Raw genomic sequence first — 24,943 nt, 5'->3', positions numbered from 1 at the left:
GTACAACTACGGTTATCCTAGATAATTCAATCCCGCTGTCATAACGAACAAAGCATCACATAGTATGATTTACGGAAACATGAACAACGAAACTGGGTCTTCAAAAGCTGCTGGCTTTCACAAGAAAACAAGTCGAAAATTTCAGCCTCATCAGCCTGTTGTGTAGGTCAAATGCACGGGCCTGACTGAAGCATTGACTCCTTACTTCAAAAGAGAAGAAAACATTTTTTAAGCCCCATTTACACTACAGGAAATTTTTGGCACGGCTCGGATAAAAATGGTACATGTACCAAAAACTATAGCACTGATGTCCTGTTTACACGTCCTTTTTTCTGCCGTGCTAAGCGGTGTGAGAAAATGTTTTGGTACGGGTAAAAGGATCAACATCTTGGGTAGCAGACGCGATTATTTCTTAGGGCGCATGCGGCCAATTATTCCACTCAAACATGGCGGGCGAGAAGTATTTAGAGTGTCTACTTCTAAAAAGGCCACACATCTTGTCGCAGGGACGTCGAAAATTAGTCTCTTCCTGTTTTCCTTTCCAGAATAATAGAAAAGGCGCGAAGATACAAAAACGTTCATTGTAATAGCAGCAAGCTGGCTTGTAACTGTCCTATCGAGCAACGATTTTGGATGTTAACACGTAAGGGTCACTGATTTGAGTTGCTACAAACAGTATTCAGCGACAAGGAGTGTATTCCTTTACTTCATTTCCTTTCTTAGAGTGACCGTGAGATTTTCTTGGCGACTTGCTTGTTGTAGGGCGCGCCGATTCCGCCATGTTGGATGGAATTACTACACATGCTCCAACAGATGGTGCTGACCACAGTTACGAAGGTTCGTCAGGAAAAAATTGGTTTGGCACGGTCAATCGTTTACACTGCACATTTTGTCCGAGCCGGGCCGAGTTTTTGGGAACGCGTACCAATTTCACCCGTGCTCGGACTACCTTTTCAGAAGGGCCGAGCACGGGTGAAATTTTGGTTCGGCAGTGATAAAATTTGGTACGGCAAAATCATTTACACTAAAAACTTTACCCGAGCCGAACCCTTTTTTTGGGTACGCGTGCCATTTTTATCGGAGCCGTGCCAAAGATTTTCTGTAGTGTAAATGGGGCTTTAGTTGATACAATTAAAATTTTACATCTGTGTTGACAGTTTTTGATGCATTTCTAGCCATTTCAGAAGACTTAAGTTTAAAATTTTTCCGAGGGACCATGCCTCTGGACCCCTCTAGTTGTCTCACGCTAACGCGTTCGCCTTACCCACCCCCCGCCCCTCCCCCGCCAACTCCAAAACCAGCTCCGCGGGCCCTGCATGATCTTTTTTCAGGCCGGCTTGTTAAATCTTGGAATTCACAGATTTTCAAATAAACTTGTTCCCACCTCTATTTAATGAAACTACTCACAATACGGATGACCAAGTCACTTTATTTCATGTTATTAAGGTGCTTACACAAAAAAGGTTTACAGGTATAATCCTTAACAAGCCTCCAAGGAACCGGAAAACCTGACCTGAACCCCAGTTCAACATATCATGTACCAGAACAAGAGAATGACCAGAAAGCTTTGTCTTAGATACAATGCTGATTACAGGCATGTCTGCAGTTCATAGCCGAGCAGCCATTCAAGTTGCATGTAGGCCAGCAAACTATCCTGATGCAAACATGAGAGCAAAATGCTCTTCGTTGTTTGGGACCTGAAAAGGTAACACAATGATGAATGTCAGTTTTCGTGGCGATTATATACTTTGCAAATATAACCCAGACTTCCAAAACTGTGAATGTATTTTTTTTTTAATAATACAGAGGACAAAATCAGAGGTGAAAGCAACTGCAAGTAAATGAGGACAAACGCAACAAAACGCGTGCAAAGATAAAATGGCACACAATGACTGGCAAAAGTCGTAAATCGATGATAATTTTAATATCTGGTTTCTCCGACCTTGGACTAAATTACTGTCCAATCAGATCACATGCAGAAATTCCCTACACCTCGCTGGATTGCTTCTAAGGCACATGCCTTCAATAGCAATTTTTTTTTTTCAGCCAGATTTTCGTGCCGCACAGGATAAGATTCCCTTAAAAACAGTAACTGCGTGTGAAACTAAGGTTTTAGCATATTAGCGATTGTTCGGATTTTGCGGAATCATATTTTTACGATTGGTTTGTAATGGAGGGCTGTCAGCGTAAAGGCTTTTACACACAGGTTAGCTTAATGAATATTTCAAAGAGTTCCTCGCAATATTCTGGAGATTGATGACATTCAAAATTCTGGATAATAGGTTTTAGCAGATCTATTGCCTTCGTAAAGTAAAGAAATACACGAAAATCGTTAACTTTTATTTCATGGCATAAGATATATGACCATATATCGTACCGTCTTCAGGCATTTCGGGGAAATCAGCATCTGCGTTAGTTTGGTCAGCCAAATCTCCCTGGGCGACGCGGTAAATTGGCAAGTTTGCGCACAGATCGGCCATCTCCTTACTCAGTCCTGAGCGATCGTGAAGTTTGTCAAGAACTTTATATGTCACTTCAGACTGTGGGGTCATTTTCACTGAAGAAGACCTACTCATCTAAAGAAGAACAAGAATACTCTATAAGCAGCTGTCATCGTTAGAGGTACAAAGCAATTTAGACTGAGCGGGATCCATCTGTGAAGTATGCTTTTAGAAAGAAAATCTATAAGCAGTGGTTGCTATATTTGCGTGGTAAGGGAAAGTTTTTTGGTGTACGATAGGGGCTTCCAATGCTAACTGAAATGATGTGGAAAAAAATATTGTTCATGGAATATTCAGAGGGTGCATTTATGACGTATTTCAAAAATAGACAAATCCATATTCCCTACCCCCAAAAAGAATTAGTTTTAGGATAAATGACTATTTCATTTAGTACCGAATTGTAACGGTTAGGACATAAAGAATACTCAAGTATTACTCCACGGAAAAATTTACTTAATTAAAACTGATTCCCTGCTTAATACACTGACTCACCAGTTTTAGAAGGTGTATTAAGTCTGCTGGCCGGGCAACATCTTCAACAAATTCACTCAAAAAGCAGGACTTCGCTTCTGGTACTCGAGTCATCGTCAATTTCTGCAACAACAACAAGAAAAAAAAGATAATCAGGTTCGTAACATTCAAGAATTATTTTTGTACGATTCGAATGTCAATAACTGAGTACGCGAAGGAAAAAAAAACAAAAACGTGGTTGTTCGCTCGAGACTACTATGGTGACGGAACACTTTACAACCACAAGTATTTAACCAACCAAGTTAATTCTCAGACACTGACAACTTACTCTGTTGAAGTCGTAGATGGTATCTCCTACATCCTTTCCAGATGAAGCCTCTCGCAGTTGAGTAGTTCCTGTCCTCTTTCTTGCATCGACTTTACCCCGCTCAAAATAGTCTTTTCCGTCACTGGAAACCTTGAGTGTGTAGCTCTGAGTAGAAAGAAGAATTCAGAAAATTATTCCGGCCTTGCATGACGTTTTGTTTCTCCCATATACACGAACTCAATGTAAAACTGACGAACTGAGTGTACTTACTGGTTGAAAAATTCCAGCGCGAGAGATGAGAATCATTGACTGAACCAACAAGAGCAACAACATCAGACGAGCCATCAAATTGTTTGAAAACTTGAGGAAATGTTACTAGCCGGAGAGAGAAGCAACTATATTTAAGCAAGTCCCGGTTACTGTTATCAAAAACATGAAAATCATCGATTTGTTATAGCTTTACAAACATTTTTCAACTCAACACGTTCTTTTTTCCACCAACCTCTCACGGAAGTCATTAGAGGGCTCGGGATTTCAGTGCAGTTAACTACGTTCAGTTCTGAGAATTAGCCCAGCTTGATTAGCTATGAATTTCATTGCCCTCTGAAAGGTCACTAACTTAAGATTACTCGTGGGATAAATTTTCTCAAATGTTTACTTTCTTTTCTACAGCAGAGAAATTATTCACATCTATGCTACATCAGTCACAAAAATGTCGTAACGTAAAACCACTTGACAGCTTACGGTCCAATAGGATAAACTCAGTATTAAATGAAAATGAATGATGTCTTTTATATACTTTTGTTGATATTCCATTTTAACAAATACACAATACGACTAAATAAAAAACCCGCGAAAAATCGATCGATCTAGCTGTAAGATGTAACTACTTGCTGTCTTCAAAACTCAAATCAAGAAACCTTCAAACTGATTAACTTGGAAAGAAACTATCATCAAAGCGAGCTCAAACCGGCACAATCTTTCCGTTTACTCTTTTCCCTCTAGTTTGCAACTGGATTTTGCTACCTTTCAGAAATATTAGTAACGCAAAAAAAAAATAAATAAATAACAAAAAACAAAAACAGGATTTATGAATTCGAGTATACCGAAAATCGAGCCCGATGCACAACGCCTGTTTGAATAGCTTAATTGCGCTAATTGCAGAAGGACCTTCACGATAAAATACAATAAACAAACTAGCGACACTATTATTCCTTTTTTCTACCACTTCAAACCGCAATAACTTCCGGGTTTCATCGGCAAGAGAATTATCTACACGGTACAAGACTGCGCGCTGACTCCATCATTATAAAATTCTCTCCATTTCATGGCGAAAGATTAATTAAAAATTCCACAGATATATACAAGTTATACGGCTTGTTGCTGTGTTTTAACGCTCGTGGTACAATAAAGGGATCATTGTTAGCAACATACCTCGGAAGAACTCTTTAATCAACACAGTAGGTGCATCCCTTCAACGAAATAACGCCATACAATTATTAATTTTGGGGGGCATAAAGTTATCCTTCAGCGAAACCGTGAAGGAATGATGCTAATTTAGCTTAATAAGAAAACTTTCAATTTGCATGAAGAGGAACTCTTGAATTCTTTTGCATATTTATTACGTTTTCTTTTTTTTGGCATAGGAAGAAATCCGACGGCAAAGAAGCAATTTGCGAGAGCTTCTTTACCCGACAAAAATGATTCCTCTTGCTAAACGTCCGAATAGGCTCTTTCCGAAAAAAAAAGGGGGGGGGGGGGGGGAAGAAACTGAAAGTTTATTTCCTTAAAATGTAGTTCCACTTCCTTAAGTTAAGAACACGAACAAAGCAAATAATTATTTTTCAAGCAAACAGTCACTTCCTCAATGTGGGAAGTGCTTTGTCATAGCCAATCAGTGGGCTAATTCCATGTTCGCTTTGCCCAGTTGGTATGAATACATTTTTACGACGGGACAGCTATATCTTCTAACTTTAGATTTTCTTCTTGAGCAAACTCAATCAACTTTAATACTTCACATATTTACGAAACGTTTGAATTCAGAGGACCACACAACGCAGAAATGAGCTGTTGTGAAGCCTCTCTTAATAATAATAATAATAATAATAATAATAATAATAATAATAATAATAATAATAATAATAATAATAATAATAAAAGGTGAGAGAGAAACTGATCACAGGTTAAAACTTTCCCTAGGAAATTACAACACAACTACTTCAACAAATTTTATTTCTAATCACCATACATTGGCAGCTTATAAAATAGAAATTACCAGTAACTTTATTGGCATTTATCTGGGAGATCACAAAAGGCTAACCTACGATCGTTAGACTTTATTAGGTCAATTTTGTTTGAAGTACCTAACGACCGATACGTTTGTCACAAATACAAATGTTCGCATTTAAAAGATACTTCTTTCTTTTCTCTATAGTTGTAGTTTCCTCCCCTGTCGTTATTTGAGTCGTCACGCAACGAATAATCACGCAACACTGCTCACATGAAAACTGCCTCTGGTAGAAAACTGTCGCGCAAGGTAAAACGTTCTTCAGGAAGTGTCACGTTAACATTTCTGCGTGACGAGGAGGGGTTGCGTGACGAGGTAAATAACGAGGACGGATACTTATCTGCCACCAGACTGTACATATCAAAACTCCATACACAAGCATCTGATGAAAAACTAACTATACTTACTCTGTTGATTTATCAACTAGGACTTGAGGTTTGATTTCCCACAAAAAGCCTTATACAAATCCCTTGAATTAATGTTAATACAGATTATTCCCAGCACATGAGCATCTGCGCCTTACAAAACTACGTTCCCTTTCACTCAACCGTATTCGACGCCGTTTTTAAGTTTCTACCACGCTGTCTTCTCGTATCTTACCGTATCTGGGACATTTTTCTATATGTCAATTGGAAATAGATTTTGAGATGCTGTGATCTCTTTGTTTTTGTCTAACTAAAAATTTACTTATCGTTTTTTTCGGTAAACTTTTCGGAGGAGTGAGGAGAAGCAGATAATTAATACAGAAAGCAAACGGGAAATGGCTACATAAGTGTACGAAACAAATCGAAGTTTGCGATTTTTAACATCAGAAAAGTAAACGATTCAGTAAACAAGCATTTAGCGACATGAACAACCTTACAAACCTTTCGCTTTTTTCCTACCTTTTAAGTGTAAATTTGACGCTGACTCTCCACGTTAAACTGGCAAACACAATCTACATATGATCATTTCTTATTAAAAACAAAAACAAAAAACCCCAAAAAACTAACTACACCTTACAAGTTACCGAAAAACAAAGGTAGAGGAACGACACCAGTAAAGCAAAGCTAAGGAAACTTGAAGGACAGGCAAGTGATTTAAGTTGTTTCTGGGTAGTTTTTTGTGCGCGTCTAAGCATCTGCGTCGTGTTCTGGCGTAGCATCGCCTTCCCCAGATTCCGTTGACCTATCTCCTCGGGTTGTCTTCCTTCTGGGCTCCGGTGGGGTGGTGAATCCGCTACGACCCGAGGTGGCAGCACCACCACGGCCCCTGAAAACAAAAGGGTGAAAACATCACATTAGAACTGAATTTTTTAAGTCAGGGTAGAAAAGAGCATGTAGTTTTTAAAGTGTGTTGTTCAACGAGGCCAATTTTACGGCGAACACAACGCGCTACCAACATTTGAGAACTATTTCAAAAAATTTACGCTGGTTTGTTGCAAGTTCAAGCCCCTCAAATTGTAGAGACCGAAGGAAAAGCCACGCATAAGGTATAGTCTACCAGACATTGGGATATTTCGTCCGCTCCACAAAAAGAAAAAAAAAACAATTAGGGATAGACCATTATATGTGGACTATTTTTCTGCTTGAGAGAAGACGACAGGAGAACAATTCTGTTGAAAAAATGTTGCACAGTTAAAGTGAAGAAGAAAGTGTTGTGGACAACAAAACAAGACACAAAACAACGAATAACAACGCAAAACATTCCTACCGAAAGTAAACGTTAAATAATAATAATAATAATAATAATAATAATAATAAATAATAATCATAATCATAATCATAATCATAATCATAATCATAATCATAATCATAATCATAATCATAATCATAATCATAATCATAATCATAATAATAAACAGAGGTTCTTGATAAGATTTTTAAAATTAGTAGTTTATTCAGCTGAGCTTCCCGAACGCTCTGAAGAGAAGTCGCTTTGTTGTTCTCGTAACCCTACAATGGTCAAAAGTTACCTGAGCCTGTTTCGTAGACTTTGTACTTCACGGTTTAGCTCCTCGTTCGCCTCAATGTAGTCATCCAGCTCCCGCTGTATTTTGCGTTTCGAGGAGTTTAGACGAGTGTTCTCTTCTTCTGCTTCGTCCACAGAACGTTTCAGAGTCTTGACGCGGGCATTCACCTTCTCCATCTGAAAAGACAGAAGTGCAACTGTTGGAGGGGATTAAATAAAACAACAGAAGAGAACGGCCAGTTTGGGTCAGGATTTCTGTAGTTCGTGAACTAACTCTTCCACTTGTTTGGGCCACGAATTTTTCATTGCCTGTTTAAGACATTTTGACCACTGAAAGTTATATTAAATGCTACAACTTAATACGACGACGTTTGAAACCATGTTACTTAGAGCGATAGCATAACAATAAAACAGTTTCTCGTTTATCGAACTGCTGTACAATTTGATCACAGAAACACCATCTCAAGGGCTTGCACAAGAAAGAGTAGAACAGTCTTCAAATAGGCTTCTTTCGAAATACTACAATTCAGCTTTAAGCGAGGCCTAGAGGACATAAACAACAGAAAGGAATAACCTTGCTTATTCATTTTCCTTTGATTGTGTCCTTTAAGCCTTGAAGCTGAATTTTAATAAATCGAAAGAAAAACTGAGTGCCGTAAAACCAAAAACTCTAACAAATCAAAACAAACGTAAAAACAATGAACCAATCAGAGCTCGACTTGAAGAAAACTCAAAATGCATGTCAACGGGTGACAAGCGCGGGAAAATACGAGCGCGCAGGTCACAATTCGTTTTAGATTGAATTCTGATTGGTTGAGAAAGTGGCGTGGTTTTTTTTAACCAATCACATAGCGTAGTAAAGCAACACCAAAGCGAACGTACAACTGTCGGGCATGTGAACAAACCTGTTCCTTATACTGATCTGCATGGCGCCTTTCCTCTTCCACTTGCAGCATCGCCTCTTTGCATTTCTTCTCAAGTTTGCGGTTGTTCTTAGCCAACATGGCGCGTTCCCTGAAACAAACCAAAAACCAGGTAAGGTGAAGTCTTCACGATCTGGGACACCAAGGATGCTATCAGTATAGCTCTTGGCATAGTACTCCACACAGTGATTTTGAATTGAGCGTCGTAAAACCAAATCCAAGTCATCACTAGAGCGGTTTTCAATTGAGTGTCGTCAAACCAAAACCAAAGTAATTACTCTGGCCAATCACAACAGATGTAAACAACACAACGAGCCAATCAGAATTAGAAGCAAATACATGTAACTGGCGCCAAGCGCGGGAAAACGCGTGCGGTGAAAACACGATTGGTTTTGGTTTGGATTCCCATTGGTTCGGAAAGTGCCGCGCGTTTTGTGAACCAATCACAGAGCGTAGTAATGCAAAACCAAAGCAAACGCGAAATTACTTTCGACACTCAATTGAAAACCGCCCTATAACCAATAACAAACAAACACAATGCAACGCAGCAATCAGAACCAGATCCAAATACAATATTAATTGGGTCAAGCGCAGAAAACGCATGCGAGCAAGTCAGCATTGCTTTGGGTTTCATTTCTAATTGGTTGTTTCGTGATGTGATAAAACTAATAAACGAACAATTACTTTTCAAAATTGCTCTTCTGAGCAAAACAATGGCGCCTTACGTGCGCTATAAAATTTGGTACCTTTCTTTTCCGTTCTCAGCAAAACCACCAGATGAAAATCGTCAACTTCAAAGTTTTCACAAAGGAGTATCCACTATTTCAGAAATACTCTAAGGATATATTGTTTCCAAATTCTTTCTTCCTTTTCGCGAACAGTAAACATCTATAGCAGAAGTTTTTGCCTCAGAAAAAAAGGTTTCTGAGTGTTTTTAGACACACCCTCAACAAGTACCTATCCGTCAGCAAAACATAAAAACGTTTTGGATAAACTGTTTCGGCAACAATGTTTTATCGCTTGTAAGAGGCCTTTACGGAGAACATGAAGACGCGAAGGTAAATTTTTCATTCTCTTTGTCAACTTGAACTCCGTTCCTATCAACTCAAGGATTTTCCGGCGGCCACATCATAAACGTTGAACAAATAAGAATAGTCGCCAAGTCGCTCAAACAACGTGAATTTATATAAGGTTCCCAGATAACCTTCAAAAGCTGGAGTTCAACCCAGTATCCACGTGAACGTCGATCAAATCCTTCCCTTTATTTTATTTTCATGTCCGTTTTTAAAGCTTTTGGAGTTAACAAAGCTTCAGTAACGGTCACTTACTTGGCCTCGTTGTCCAGTTGTTCTTGCAGTGTAGAGAGTTTGTTTTCCAGCGCTTGTACAGTCATCCTGTTTCGCGCCCGAGTCTGGCTCTCAAGCTCCTGAAGCTTGACTTTCATGTCTTTGTTCTTTGAAAAGTTAAAAAAAGAAAGAAAGGAAAAAAAACGTTTGCTCGCATTAATACGTATACAGGTATGAAGTCTTTAAATTTAGAGAAATATCAGGCATACGGGATTTTGGCGCCAAAAGTTATCAACGGTACGCACCTCAGTACGCGAGTGGCATCTGGCTAAAAAGGCGGGAAAATTTTGAACGGAAGCTAAAATGCTCCAGGCCGCAAAACTGAGACACCAAGAGAATGTAAGACAGTGTCTTCTCTTATCCAGAGTTTTAATTGAATTCTTAGATTTCTAACCTGTTTTTCTAGCGTGAGCTTGGCGCTCTCCATCTTCTGAAATTCTGCCCTCTCGGAGTTCAGTTCGGTCTGCATTTGCTCCATCTGTTTAAACCAACAAACAGAAAACGAGAGTCACATTAGTAAATGCCTGGCTCAAAATAGAGCGGTTTTCAATAGTGTCGTTAAAACAAAACCACAGTGATTACTCTGGCCAATCAAAAACAGGTAAACAGTGCAAGAACCAGTCAGAATTCGAAGCTAATACATGTTACCGGCGCCAAGCGCGGGAAAACGCGTGCGAGCAAGTTACCAATTGGTTTTGATTTTGCTTCTCATTGGTTGGGAAAATGGCGCTAGTTTTCCTAACCAATCAGAGTGTGGTAAGGCAAAACTCAAATGAAAAGCCAATTACTTTCGACACTCAACTGAAAACCACTCTAATAAAAAAAAGCAAAGAAACTAATTTGTTTAAGAGGGTTAGGGGGAGTATTAACATGGATGTGCTGCTTGACAGCACTGTAAATGAAATGAACAAAGAAACAGGACAAAACCGAACATAAACAGTTTCTGAGAATTCCAACTGGCAAGAGGCTGACCATCTGAACATTTACACAATTCTTCTTGACAGAATGGAAAACGAACTTCATAACAAGGGGTTACAAATTTGTTAAACTTACAGACATGTTGGCCCTCCTGCACTTGTCCAGCAGCAGCTCATTTTGAGTTCTCTCTTCCTCGAGTTCTTCTTCCATCTGAGAAATGCGAGCTTCAAGTTTGCGCTTCTCCTCAGCGGCTGATCCCCTGGACAAAACAACAAGAAAAGATGTTTTGTTTAGGACGGTAATTTACAGGGAAAAGGTTAGAAATAAAGTTTCACCTTGCGAAACAAACGAATGACGTTGAAAATGACCTTGCAGAAGTCCAATGAAAAATTCCGAAAATTTTTCCTGACAGTACTGTATAAGGGGCGTCTTACCACGAGAACCTCTTTCACAAATCTCACGCGTTTCAATCGTCTTCTCGCTCAGTGGAACTTAAGAAAGGTCTTAACGAATTTACTAATCAAAATCGTATTGCAGTGACGTTAGGGAGGCAGTGAAGGCGCAAGGTTGAGAGCACTCGCCTTCCACCAATGTGGCCCGGGTTCGATTCCCGGCGTTGACGCCGTATGTGGGTTGAGTTTGTTGTTGGTTCTCGTCCTTGCTCCGAGGGTTTTTCTCCGGGTTCTCCGGTTTTCCTCCTTCCACAAAAACCAACACTTCCAAATTCCAATTCGACCGGAACGCACGGACAACTTTGGCTAGAGAGCTTTTTGCTGCTCTGTAAGTAAACAAATTCCGTTTACGTTTTACGTGTTTTTTCCCTGAATAAACGAGTTACAGTTTTGAAACAAAACAATGCAGCTGTAAAATCAAATCATTACCTCATATGAGATGAGCTTGATAGTTCCTCGGCTAGTTCGTCTCTCTCAGCCTCCAAACTCTTCCTGGCTCGCTCAGCAGCAGCGAGATCCTAAAATGCAAACGCGACGACCAAGTTACTTACCAAGAACTAACAACGAAGACACTTTTGAAACCCAGACATCCGCCCCTTCAAGGAATGCCAGAACACGTAGATGACGCAAAACAAAAGTAACAAGAGATAGAAAAACAATACACCAACGATAAAAATACACTGTGCTTTGGTAAACGTAAAAATACTCCAGATGTCGATGAAATGGCTCACAACTCATGCCACTTTACGCCATCTTGGTTTTACTTCACAGTTTGACAAGATACATACATGACTACATTGTAAGTCACCGCAAGACAAGTAAGAAAGAACTTTAACCCAAAGACACCCCTTAGAAAAACTTTCCAAAAGTTAACGTCTAAACGTAGCAAGGAAAGACGTTATCCCACGCTGCAGTCAATTTTCCAACCTAAAATGAACAAACGTTCTCTCAGGTGAAAGTGATCCTATGCCCTTGACCCCAGGTCCCCGCTTACCTCTTGCATTTGTAGGTAATCAGCCTCCAGTTGTTTGGCTTTCTTCTCGTTCTCCTTGGCCTGATCGGATATCTCGTCTCGTGCGTGCCGTGCTTCGTCCAGATCTCGCTGAATGTCCTTCACCTGCTGTTGGTACTTCTTCAGCTGTCGGAGTCCGTCTTCCTTCACGCGGTTGGCAGCCTCCAGCTGTTCCTCCAGATCTGTCATGTCCATCTCGATCTTCTTCTTGGCGTTGGCAGCGTTCACACGGGCTTTACGCTCCTCGTCTAACTCGCTCTCAAGCTCACGAAGCTAAAGGAAGAAACACAATGTACGTCGTGTACCTCTTATCATCCAAGGTCAACCCTTCGTTCATGTTGCGTGGATCTCGTGTATAATTTTTGGGATGAAATCCTCAAGCACGACCGTTCAAATAAAAACTATTGGGAAGCACTTTAATGTGGTAACGTTTCTTGTGGTGTAAAAAAGGGTTCTACTGTTTGGTTCCGTGCATCAGATTCTTAAGTAAGACCAGTCAAATTGAAGCTTTGGAGCAGTACTTTTCTGATTAAAGGGGGTGGGGGAAGGGGGATGGGTTCCATCTTTAGAGTCTGTGATTTTCTAGTTTGTTTAATTTACAGGATAAGGTGGTTTTAACCTTCGAGGTAACGTACGACGCCCGAAAGTACTCTGCTGTTCAAAATTTGTACCAAAAAATTCTTGTGAAACTGAACGTTCATTCTTCAGTTCCCTCACCTGTTTGAGCAGCGCTTTCCTCTTCTCTTCATTCTGTTCATCTCTGGCAGCCAGCTCGCGATCAAACTGAGTCTTAGCAGCCTGCATGTTGACCTCCATTCTCAGCTTAGCATCCTCTGTGATCTGCAGTTCATCCTCGAGTTCTTCAATCTGTTGTTTCTTCTCTTCTAGTTGTGACTCTAGCACTCTCTTCGCTTTCTCAAGCTCGTGCACGTTCTTACCGAAGTCGTCCTTGCTCTCCATCATGGCCTCCAGTTCGTTCTGTGCGGCCTTGCGGAGTCGCTCAGATTCGGCAAGTTTCTCTTGAAGCTCTTCCAATTCATGCGTGAGAGAAATCACCTAAGGACACAAATATAAAATGAATAATAAAATAAATGAATGGGAATTTTAGTGGCACAACATCCACAGAGTGGCTTTTCGTCCATTGTTTCCAGGTCAAATTTGAATTTGGAAAAGATGGATGGCAGTTAACAATTATTGACCAACAGCGAATAATCGTTTTAGTACTGATATACCAACTAGAGGATAGCTAGCCCAAATAAGTCGCTTTATTTTCTGGCAAACCATTTCTCAAACTCATGTTTTGTGTTTCATTGGGTTTCCAAACACTGACAAAATGTAAAAACACTCGGCCAGAGACTTCGCACTTGCATCTGTTTTCTCGTGTTTGAAAACCCAATAAAACATTCGCACTCGTTTTTGCTGGAAATATCACATCCGAACAGATCACTTTACTTCTGCACACAACTTCTGCACTTGTCGCTGTGTTTCCGCCGACTTTACATATCGTTGGCAGGAACCAAATTGCGCTGATCTCGGTACCAACCTTCGTTTCATTCTGCCTGGCGTCCCGTTCAGCGTTGTCTCTTTCCATGGCATTCTTCTCAGAAATGGCTTTCTCTTCGGCTAGCAACTGCAAACCGAAAACAAGCATGTTAATCGAACAGGCTGCAGACAGGAAAACCCTTCACACAAAATGGCAGATTCACAGACCTGATCAAATTTCCTCTGTTTCTTTTCCAGTGCACTGACTTGTGCCCTCTCTTTCTCCAAGTTAAGCTGCACATCATCGACCTGTTTGGAAAGAGAAAAGTGTCAATGACTCACGTTCAGTATTGACATAAGAAATACAAGAATCATATTTGCGACCAAAGCCGAGAGTGACAAATCTTGTTTTCCGGCCATTTAGGCCCAATCAACAAAAATAACAAAGTGGTCACCGGTGATTTCCCGCCATTTTCCGCATAACACGTAATTAAGCATTTCCCACCATTTTTCACTCTTGGCGACAAGCCACCAATCATAAGATCACGGTTTCCCGCCATTTCCAAAGTTTGCTACTTTGTTCCGTTCAAGAATTGAGCTGATTTCTTTCCTCTCGTTGTTCTAGAATTATTTTGTAGCTGACTGAGGGTGTTATTTCACTATTTTAAACAAAAGAGGTAAAAAATCCCATGACACTTCCCCTTCAACGTGAAGACCGCGGAAAAAATATTTATGGCCTTTCATTGCACACGGAAAATAGGCACTTGAGTGTACCTCATCTTGAAGCCTTTTCCTGGTCTTTTCCAGCTTGCTGTTGTTAGCGCTTAGTTCATCTACTCGACCCTGGAATGTTTCAATGTCCCGCATCATTTTCTTTCTAGCCTGTTCTGCCTCCTCCAGCAGAGCAGAGCGATCGTCCGCCATTTTTTTGAAATCGGCCATCTGTGTAAAAACAGCAACGATTACCATAAATTTCAGTAATAAAACTTCACGAATTTCTATAAAAGCCTGAGTCTGTCGTTTCCTCTCCAAACGAGCGCGAGAAGTGAACGAAAGCGTCCGGAGAGAAGGAGCAGGGGGAGGGGAGAGAAAGGAAAGGAAGGTTTCTTTTCTTTCCTCTCTCTCCCCTCCCCCCCCCCCCCTTCCCATTTTTTTCTCCTTTTCTCGCTTTATGCCTTCGCGAGTCTCACGCGCTCTCGGAAAGAAAACGCAGGCTATTACCACAAATCTTGAACCTACAGTAGATTGACATCTCCCCTAAGCGGACACTAAACCGTGATTCTAGCAAAAGCAAACTTCGCATTTGTAATTTCGTGTTAGTGGACACGTTTTCTAAGGCCTTACAAGAGTTCGCTTTCCCGAGAACCTTCCCGATCCCTCACTACAATGAACAGTAAGCTCTATTCGAGGGTGGCCAATGGAACTTCAACTGCACACGTAAAACTAGGTAAGTAGTAAGGAAGAGACAGTCTGAAACACACTTTCGATGAAATTACAAAAACTCCCAACATGGCAGAGTAAATGCAAGCAAATAGGTAGGGAGAGTTTATCTTTTCACCCACCTGAGCTTGGGCTGCTGTGAGGTTCTTCTGAAGCGCTATCTTTGCATCCTCCTCATCATCGAGTTGATCTTGAAGGCGATTGATTTCACTTTCGGTTTCCTTTAGTTTATTGCTCAAGGACAGTTTCTGGCGGGTCTCATCAGCCAGGGATTCCTAACAAATAACAAGAATTGGAGTCAAACTCACTTAACAGCGCTGGGTGCGTGTTCAATGTCCACACTTCCGAAAGCCGACGATTCGCCATGTTGAATAGACGAAGCCGCGCGTTCGAGTATCGATCAATTCTGAGTATAGTGCGCATGCGCTCTAGACTCTATCTAGTCTCTATGCTCACACTTCCAACAAGCCGCGCGTTCGAGTATCGATTAATGATTTAGAATCTTCTTAGCGCCTACAAACCTAAAAACGTCCGCCTGACTTCCTCAAGTTAGTATCCAGTTCAATCTTGGAAATCAATAGCAAACACACTTATGAACAATTTCTGCCCTCTAGAAAGGTCGTTTTGAAGAAAGCTTGGCCATCAGTTTTCGGCTGCCAATGTTAAAAAACGCCGAGTAAAAATAATCTCATCTGTGAGCTGAGTGTGACTCAAAATAAATGACAATCTCATTAAACAACTCAGTATTACTTCCAAAAATAATATATCCAGAGGCCAGCGGGGAGAATCTGTGTTTTTATAACAGGGCTTAAAGTTAACTCCTCATCGTCTTACATTTGGGGGAGGCCTTCTTTACAAACAGTAGCCTTGTTTAGTTCAGTGGAGGGTTACCTGTATTTCTGCCACCTGTGACTCCAGCATAGCCTTCGATCTCTCTGCGGCTGAACACCTGGAATCAATTTCTTCCAGCTGGGTACTAGCTGCCTCCAGCTCCTTCTGCAGTTTAGTTTTTGCACTTGACAGTTCAGCGACTTGATGTTCATCATCAGTGAGCCGAGTGTTCGCCTCTGCCATTTGATTCTCCAACACTTTGACCTTGCGTTCAGCTTCCGTCTTGCGGTTAGTCATTTCTTGAACTTCTGATTTGAGTTCGGCGTTGCTCTCCTCCAAATGGGATTTGGCTTTTTCGAGTTGGGCCTTGCCCTGTGTGAAGAGAAGAAGAAAAACTGACGGTGAGAACAAGCCACAAGAATAAACTAATGAAAGTTTTGTTCAACAAGTGAAGAATGCTACTCTTCAGTACAATGAAATGCAAGGAAAATCAATTTCAACATGAACAGCATCAATTACTGAAGAGCTAAGGTAAATGTGCCCATTTAAGTTACACGTACACCTATGTACGTGGGAAATTTCTAGATAGCCAACGATTGATTGATTGATTGATTGATTGATTGATTGATTGATTGATTGATTGATTGATTGATTAAGCCAACGATTTCCAGCTAATCTTCTTACAAAAGTGTTATTTCACCATTTCATTAATTTCAAGTACAGAGCTGCAAATACTTTTCTCGGCTTTATTTCTATATTAGTCTGAAATGACGTTTCGCTGAACATTGATCTCATAACTCAACAACAGACACCTTTATTTAGTTATAAAACTCTGGGTAGTCCCTTCAGGAGCTTAAAAGCACCCTGCTATCTACTAAAAAGTAATAACAGTGAGGATACACCAAGACAACTGGCAAACACTTGCACGTCGAGAAGCACAGAATGCAATAAACAGAATTAACCAAAACCTCTGTGGTACTTAAAAAGTGCATCGAAAAAGGCAGATTACATCCCTCAAGCTAGCTGTCCATCCAGTCCTTACCTTCTTAGCTGTTTCCAGTTGTACATTGAGTTCCTCTACCAGCTGAGCATGTTTTTGTCGCAGTTGTCCCATGGCACCCTCGTGTGCGGCTGTTTCTTCCTCCACACTCTTTTTCAAGGCCGCAAGTTCCGACTCTCTCTTGTTCCTCATGTCCTGAGCAGCAGTTGTTGTGTCAATGGACTCCTCTAGTTCAGTCTTCAGGGACTCCAGTTCCTAAAGTGATAACAGTTTAAGAAACCGAAAACATCTTTCAATGCTTACATCAATTTTACCATTCACTTTGAAGTTTTTAAACAGTTAACTGGCTGCATAACCCAAATGACCAATCTATCCAAAACTGAATGTTGCTCATCTTCATTGCGACTTCTACATGTATGGCAGGCCTGTCGTCAGTAACCATCATCCTGCTTTAACCCTTTAAGCCCTAACAGTGATAAGCATCAAATTTCTCCTTGCAACATCAATGCATATTCAACCCCTAAGGTCATGAGAAATAAGGATACGATCACTCAAGGTGAATTTTCTTGATATTTGAATACCTTTTCCCCAGTCCTTTTATAAGAAAAGTATGAAGAAAAGATAGGAGAATTTGTGCGTTGATGCAACTAGACAGCCCGTCAAGCGCCACTTCTAGTAATACCCATTTTTTTCTTGTTGCTTTCTTTTTCTTTTTCTACTTTTTTTTTCCTTTGGGTACTCACCCCAGACCTCCAAGTGTCACTTGGTCAAAACATGGAAATGTGATTCCCCACCCCAACACCCACCTCCCAATGCCCTCCAACTTCACTGGTACAGAAATTTGAAGAAATCCTAGGCACTTGCATTACCTCGCTTAGTTCCCTTCGTTGCTTCTCTGCCTTTGTTCTGGCGCCTTTCTCAGCTTCCAAGTCATCTCTTAATTCCTCAATTTGATTCTCCATTTCTCGTTTGACCTTTTCAAGGTCGCTTCTCTTTGATGATTCCTCGTCAACCCTGCAAAAACAAATTCAATGTAATAGGTAAAACACATGATATACTGTGGACAGACAAATTTTGTGCCACTTAAGTGCCACTACAGAGAGCTTTTTGCCTTTTTATGTTATATGTTGATACAGTGGGACTTCAGGTCTAAAATAATATATAGTAATAATTTACAAATTTATAATGCGCAAGTATCTATACAGACATAATCAAATGCATGAGGTTTGCCAAATTTTCAGTGGTCTATGAAATGACAGAATTTTAAAATGTCATTCATAGTGCAACTGTAACAATCTGGGGCAAAAGGTTTCCTAGTTCATTTCTTGACAGGTACAGAAGTATTTGTCATTTTTTTTATTTATTCATTGACTTATCACTTTGCATCATGCAAAGTTCAGACTTCTCAGCTTACTTCAAAACTCAGTTATTACGAAAATTTATTTATTTCGTAAAACAACCCTCAGCTTGTAGTGATATCCTTGTATGGATGATTAAAACAAATTACATGAATGTAAAGGAACAAGTTCACCCTAGTGAGCCTATTTTAGAGAAAATTTGTGGATGACGGTTGTATACGCTTTTAGGATAAAATCTACACATACTGTAAATCCTTGAATTAGTGCCTAAAAGATTCCATAAATCATAGTAGTTTTTGAGCAGACAACTGAAGCTTTAAAAAGACTAAGAGGACATCTTTACTCTCCTTCAGTATTCCCAGGTACTATAAAAGTTATAACTAGTAATAATCAAAGATTAGGGAGTGCATTCGTTGATCTTGATCCCAGGCTCTCTTTCCTGTGCCAAGTTGGTGATGACGTCATCCGCTCCTGCAAAATCTGCGGGAGATACCAGATACACGCCCCAAGATCCATTCATTCGTTGCTCAACTGTCCCATACAATCTTGACTCCAGTCTGTAGGGAGTGTGTTCTTTCTACAATGAACGCAATGATGGCGGAAATACAGAAAAGACTTCTGGGGCACATATGAGACGCTTATTGGAGGTTGTGCTCATTTTAAGGATTTATGGTGAACATGTTCTCTAGACGTTGTCACAAGCCCCTCAAGGACTAGCAGTGATCTTACCTGGCATTCAAATCATTCAGCTCCATGTCTTTCTTGTGAATTGTGGCTTCCAGGTCTTGGATCTTAATGCAAAAAAGGCAATCAAGTCAGTAAAATGAAACAAAAATTCATTGAGTTCAAAGAATTTACTTCCTTATTATATCAAGTCTACAGCACTTTTCATTCTTGGCTTTTCACACCACCTACCGTTTGCTTGGCCTCTTCAAGTTGATGATGGACATCAGCAAGCTCAGCCTCCAACTTACGGCGGATTTTCTCCAACTCTTGACAGTTCTAGAAGAAAATCAACAGGCAATCAGCAATGCCAACGAAAATCCATTCTCAGACTCATTAATAATTCTTGAAGAGAAAACATGGGAAATCACCACAAAAGGAGGTTTCAAAAATGTGATTTTAGTTATCATAAAATTTGATTAACTTTTGCTTTGAATACTCCAAGAATTATTCACGGTTTGACAGCTAGCAGAAGACTGTTTCATCCAATTTCTAAACACCTTGAAGTTCATTAAAAAAGCAAGGCACAGCCCTGTTTTTCAACCCAATTCTCAGTGTTTGGAATCTTCCTTGTGTTTGATATTTCGTCACAGTATCTAGAACACAAGAGACCCAATCATGTACAAATTCCATCATATTCTTACTCTCTCTGAATTCCTCAGTCGTTCCTCGAGATCTGCGATGAGAGCATCTTGCTTGGTCTTCTGTTTTGCCAAGCCCTTTGCCTTCTCCTCCTCATCTGCAAGCTGCTGAGTTGTTTCCTGCAGTTTGTCTTCCAATGATTTCTTCTCTTTGGTGAGCTGTAAAAAAATTCAATACAAGGCGTAAGTAATGTATTACGTGCATCACAATGCCAGTAATTTTTGTAGGGTTAGATTTTACAAACATGGCACAAAATTAACCACTGAATTTTCCTGATATTTAATACTATTATTCAATTCATTGTAACACTGCCTAACTATGTTCATGGTGCATTGAATATTCGTCGTCCATAGTCAACAGATATCCTACGATATACATACTTTCGTGTCAGGGAGAAAAATGGCAAAATAAAGATCATCTCCAGCTTTTCTGCAACTCTGCTTTGTCATCATTGACGCAGCATGTGTTGAATAATACAACAATTATCCCGTTCGATCTTGTGGCATATCCCCTGATTTTAGCCAACTCTGCCTACAGCCTCGTCGGCTAAGTATCAGGTGATATCCTCACCAAAAGGTCAAGGCAGAAAACAAAACTGCCAGTACAAAAATAGTTCCATTGACAAAAACACAAACACAGACAAGATTAATGAAGGGGTGCGCAGAATAAGGCCCTAAGTGACTTTTGATGTAAAGTCAATTTCTCCTTTTGTTTCACTAGTGAATACAAGGCAATTTGGAAGGAGAATCTAGCAATAATTTATCAGAGGTCACTTTGGCGCTATTTTCCAGGCACTCCTTCATTTGTTATGAATCATACTCCCACCATGGAGGCACCTAGCTATTACAGACACCCAGTCATTACAGAGAGAAGTTGAAGCCCCAACAAAAAGAATTATTGAAAATAACTCAGCTACAATCAACTTTCTATAATGGACACCAAATCATGGCCCATATCCATGAGGTACAATGTACCTGTTACAACAACAGATGACTGTGATGCATTTCCAGAACAACAAAAATAATATCTCATGTTTGAATGGCAAACCTTGGAATTTGAATCCTCCAATAGTGTCAAGTCTTCCTCCTGTTTCTTTATCTTCGCTTCAATTGTGACTTTTTCTAGCTGAAGCTTCTGCCGGGCAGCTTCCTCTTCCTCTAAGCTACAAACATAAGAAATAAATACGTTCAGTAAGCACTTTGCATCTATGCATCTTACTTACAGTCAACCTGCATCACACATGACTGGGTATTCGAGATAATGAAATGAGCATTTGAATTCCTCTTCGTAATGTCAAGTTTTTGATTGGAATCTTGAAGAATTCTCCGCAAATCTTTCCGAAAAAGATGCACTAACAAACAAAAAAACTTCAAAATACTCGGGGAAACCATTGTTATATTTGAAATACTTGATGATATAATGAAAAGAATAATATTATTCATATCCTTATACCATCAATAAACTAGGTTAATTTTTACGGGAACTCTGAAATCTTGCTGGTGATGTTCAAACCTAACAGGTAAATTTCAAAACTCTGTTCAAATTTAAAATTTTCTGGTCAAACCTGACATAGGTTGAGTGTATAAACTTGTATTCACAAATGAGTTAATTGATTGATGAATCAGAAGCATACTTGGGCTTGTTCAAAACCTAGCTCAACTGTGGCTTGACTGCAGCATGTCAGTCTATTTAACAGCTGTCCCAAAACAAAATGCTCACAAACATTGCACAAATAAACCAGCTTTTATTATCGTAGTTAAGTGAAACCAAGTCATGTATGTGCCGTGCTGAACTTATGCAATGACTTGAGTTAAGCAAGACAGTAGCAAAATGTTTGAAACAGGCCTCGGGGCTTTTTTCATGCAACTCTTCAAACAGAACAATGACAAATCCTGAAGTAGGGGACATACAAGTTATTACTACTTATTGGTAGTTACTGGTGTGAATAATAATATTATTTATATTTCAAAACAGTTGGATGACTTATGTCTTTGTGAACCGGTGGATTCATAATCTTTTGAACTGCCATACCTGTCTTCCAAATCCTGTATGTCTTTCAGCAGTTTCTTCTTCTCTTCTGTAAGACCAAGAACCTTTTCCTCTTCCTCATCAAACCGCTCCATCTGATCATTCAGCAACTCTTCCAGTTCTTGCTTTCTTGTCTGCAACCTCTGCCGCATGTCATCGGCCTCCTGGAAAGCATCACGTTCTCGGTCAAGCTGCTCTTGCAGGATGGACTTTTCCTCGGAAATCTGGCGGAAATTCTTATCAAGGTCTTGATAGTTCTGTTCAATTTTGTCAAGTTTCTCTTCATTGGCACGCTTTAAATCTAGAGCTTCTCGTAGTGCCTCGTCTGTCCTGGTCACATTGAGTAGAGGCTTGACCTTTGTGAACAAGCGCCACCACTGCCAGTTGCGAAGTTTAAGGTAACTGAGACAGTTGCGCTGGATGACACGGATAGCACTCAGCTGTTGTACTCTCTTATGGTAGTGCTTCCTTGCAATGTTGCCACGGCAATAGGCTTGGAAAATAGTGATGATCTCTGTCAGTTTAATATCACGTTCTTCTTCCAGATGGGCTAGAACACCAGCCCTAAAAAAGATCTTGGACTGGCCAATGCGGTACGAATTTGTGTCAAGCTCAAGCACTTCCAGCTGCAATAGAAAACAACAATGTTTAAGTTTTAACAATTTGTTGATTGTGACATTAGGTTTGCAAGATTAATAATACCAAAACCATAAATAAATAAACAAATTTGATATAATTGCAATGTTTATAGAAGAAGATTTATGGAGACAAAGTGTTCTCTGTCTGTGCTCCTAAATTATGGAACTCTTCACCCGTTGAAGTAAGGATTTGTACTTCAGTTCACATCTTTAAAAATAAGATGAAAATATTTCTTTTTAAACAAAGATTAAGTTTTTGCGAACTTAGACAATTTTTGTACATATTTTTAGCACCCTTGTGTTTGTAATGACTTTTTCTCACTTTTGTAAAGTGCCTCAGAACTTTTGGATTTTGCGCCATAAATAATATTATTATTGTCATTGTCATTGTCACCAATAGTTATTTCTGACTTTTATTTGCCTTTTGGTTAGACACTGTTATTCTTGAAGGGCTTGTTGGAAAAGTGACGCAAGTAATGGTTTGGCTCTTCGGAATCCAAATTTCTGCATAAAGCATGCCCCACCTCCTCCTTCTTTGTATACCTTCAATATCATTTAACTGTTTCTCTCTGTGTGAGGTTCCTATACACACTACATATTTTCATGTTTCAGTCTAACTACAGCAAGATATGTTTGTCATTTCACCTTTGATTCTCCAGGTGTTTATATACATGTACCAGGTTTCACCAAAGGCAAGCCAAAGCCAAGAGAACTGTGAGCATGACTTACAGTTTTTTCTGGGTCAAGTCTTTTGAAAAATCAACTGTTATAACCCTAAGTATACATTTGTGATGATCAACAGCCTCCACAGATTTCCCGCAAATGATGTACTGATGTTCAACTGGGGTGTTTGAACATAAAAGTCTTGGAATGTTGCACTTCTTGCAGTCACTTTCAGCATCAAGAAAACCAATAAAACAGAAAGTGGCCAAATGGGAAGGAGAAACCAGGAATGCAAATGCCATTGGTGAAACTCTATTCACAAAACATACCATTTTCTGGCAAGCTTTTCTTCCATCCATGAAACCCTTGGGAATGACATTGGGCGTCAGCAGCTCATACCTTGAAGAAAACATAACATTGAAGAAGAAGAACCAAAATCTGGCAATGCAGCAGCAAATTTAACTTGCAACTTGTCATGCAATTGGCAACACTATTTTAAGCTCTTGCAAGAAAAGTTGCCAAAAACATGCAACTATATTAAGGATGGTGCCTACTAATAAAGAGGTATTTTTGCGCAGTTTATTACTATGCAGGAAAAGCAGATCTTAGCAAGGGTTACTGGAATCCAAAAGAAAATTGGGGGTAACCACGCATTTTTTAGACATAATTAAGCAACAATAATTCTCAAAGGTGCTAAAATACAAAGCAATGTATGGCATCTTTTATCAAATTGAAGCTTTATTATCTCTGAAAAATGCATGGTAACCCTTTATTGTCTTTTTAAATACAAAGAGCACTTGCTAAGTTCTGCTTTCTCAGCATAGTTTTAAACCGCGTAAAAATATCCCTGTATAAGTAGGCACCACCCACAGGAAACCTGAGTATCTTGAGATGTGCAGACGTATGCACAGTAACAAAAGTAGGCACCGTCCTTAAGAAAAAACAGTGGTACTGCCAGCTTACAGAACTCAAGGGTTTGATGAAAGTGAGGAGGGTTAAGTACCTCTGCTTGAATTCCTGGAAGAGCATCCTGTTGGGGAAACCCTGTCGGCAGATTCGGATCCCCTCCAATACACCATTGCACCTCAGCTGGTCCAACACAAGATGAGCATTGATCTTGCCAGCCTTTGAAGAACAAAAATATTCAAGATATTTTATGATAATTGAACAAGTGTATGAGTAGCTTGGTGAATGATGAGCCATACATCTGTATGTGCATGGTCATTTTAAAGTCTGGCAACAATTCCCGCAAAACAAAACCCAACATTGTTACAGCTGGATGAAGCTTGTGGTTGCCTGCTCCACAGCCGCCCTACAGTAGAGTAAGAACAATTTACTAAAGTGATGACACCACAAAAACTAAATTCCGAAATTATGGGATTTGTTGAGATATTTTGAAAGAGCATGATGAAAATGAAAATGCCTACTTGCCAAAAATATGCATCTTGTTGCAATTTGGGGGTGAGATATTAGTATTATTGTGCTCCAACGACCCCATACAAATCCTTGTAATTTTGTCTGTTCTAAACACTTAGAGCAGAGACAAAATTAGAAGGATTTGTATAGTCACTGGAACATAACAGTCCCAAATCAAATTGCAATAAGATGCTGATTTTTGGCAGATAGCCATTTTTCATTCACCTTTGCAAACATCTTAATAAATCCCATAATTTCAAAAATTCAAATATTTGTGATGTCACACTTTAGTACTCTATAATGCATTTAATGTAAAAAAAGAAGGCAGTGGTTGCCCGGTCTCCTGAGCAAAGGGTTCATCTGAAAACTTTCAAATTAACATTCTAAAAATTAAGTACTTACTCGCTTCTCGTGGTTTGGAATAATGCATCTCACAAAGTTGGGGTTAGTGTTGTGCAGCACGACCATGAGTTTGGCAAGTTGTTCCTGGAGAAAGAAGAAACAGTTTGAAACTACAAAGGGAAGGAAAACAGCTCATTCAAAGAAAACCAAACA

The 24,943-nt window shown here is 39.8% G+C and overlaps 2 protein-coding genes across 2 annotated transcripts in view; both read right to left on the bottom strand.

The window, feature by feature from the left end:
- Window positions 1-1,409: 1,409 nt before the first annotated feature.
- LOC146458418 (uncharacterized) lies at window positions 1,410-3,619 on the bottom strand. The gene is made up of 5 exons (XM_085090797.1): window positions 3,550-3,619; window positions 3,301-3,444; window positions 2,994-3,095; window positions 2,378-2,576; window positions 1,410-1,697 (listed from the first exon to the last, which is right to left on the bottom strand). Exons 1-5 carry the CDS (start codon window positions 3,610-3,612, stop codon window positions 1,573-1,575), a joined length of 633 nt encoding a protein of 210 aa, XP_084946923.1. The 5' UTR covers window positions 3,613-3,619; the 3' UTR covers window positions 1,410-1,572.
- A 1,875-nt stretch (window positions 3,620-5,494) lies between these two features.
- The window catches only part of LOC146458417 (uncharacterized), a 38,618-nt gene continuing 19,169 nt past the window's right edge, over window positions 5,495-24,943 (bottom strand). The window contains exons 18-41 of the mRNA XM_085090905.1: window positions 24,791-24,874; window positions 23,976-24,097; window positions 23,302-23,371; window positions 21,675-22,297; window positions 20,691-20,805; window positions 19,646-19,801; window positions 19,194-19,280; window positions 19,008-19,069; window positions 17,790-17,934; window positions 16,963-17,175; window positions 15,981-16,292; window positions 15,212-15,364; window positions 14,424-14,591; window positions 13,878-13,958; window positions 13,711-13,797; window positions 12,885-13,223; window positions 12,150-12,440; window positions 11,585-11,673; window positions 10,839-10,962; window positions 10,180-10,263; window positions 9,768-9,892; window positions 8,422-8,530; window positions 7,521-7,693; window positions 5,495-6,817 (exon numbers count right to left, since the gene is read on the bottom strand). Of these exons, the coding sequence (XP_084947031.1) occupies window positions 6,679-6,817; window positions 7,521-7,693; window positions 8,422-8,530; window positions 9,768-9,892; window positions 10,180-10,263; window positions 10,839-10,962; window positions 11,585-11,673; window positions 12,150-12,440; window positions 12,885-13,223; window positions 13,711-13,797; window positions 13,878-13,958; window positions 14,424-14,591; window positions 15,212-15,364; window positions 15,981-16,292; window positions 16,963-17,175; window positions 17,790-17,934; window positions 19,008-19,069; window positions 19,194-19,280; window positions 19,646-19,801; window positions 20,691-20,805; window positions 21,675-22,297; window positions 23,302-23,371; window positions 23,976-24,097; window positions 24,791-24,874 (3,951 nt within the window). The 3' untranslated portion in view covers window positions 5,495-6,678. The remainder of the gene's footprint in view (window positions 6,818-7,520; window positions 7,694-8,421; window positions 8,531-9,767; window positions 9,893-10,179; window positions 10,264-10,838; window positions 10,963-11,584; window positions 11,674-12,149; window positions 12,441-12,884; window positions 13,224-13,710; window positions 13,798-13,877; window positions 13,959-14,423; window positions 14,592-15,211; window positions 15,365-15,980; window positions 16,293-16,962; window positions 17,176-17,789; window positions 17,935-19,007; window positions 19,070-19,193; window positions 19,281-19,645; window positions 19,802-20,690; window positions 20,806-21,674; window positions 22,298-23,301; window positions 23,372-23,975; window positions 24,098-24,790; window positions 24,875-24,943) is intronic.

The sequence above is a fragment of the Pavona decussata genome, unplaced genomic scaffold (assembly GCF_977016875.1).
Source record: "Pavona decussata unplaced genomic scaffold, jaPavDecu1.1 SCAFFOLD_233, whole genome shotgun sequence".
Lineage (NCBI taxonomy): Eukaryota > Metazoa > Cnidaria > Anthozoa > Scleractinia > Agariciidae > Pavona > Pavona decussata.
The sequence above is the reverse complement of the archived record's forward strand: the minus strand, read 5'-3'. Positions and strand labels throughout refer to the sequence as shown.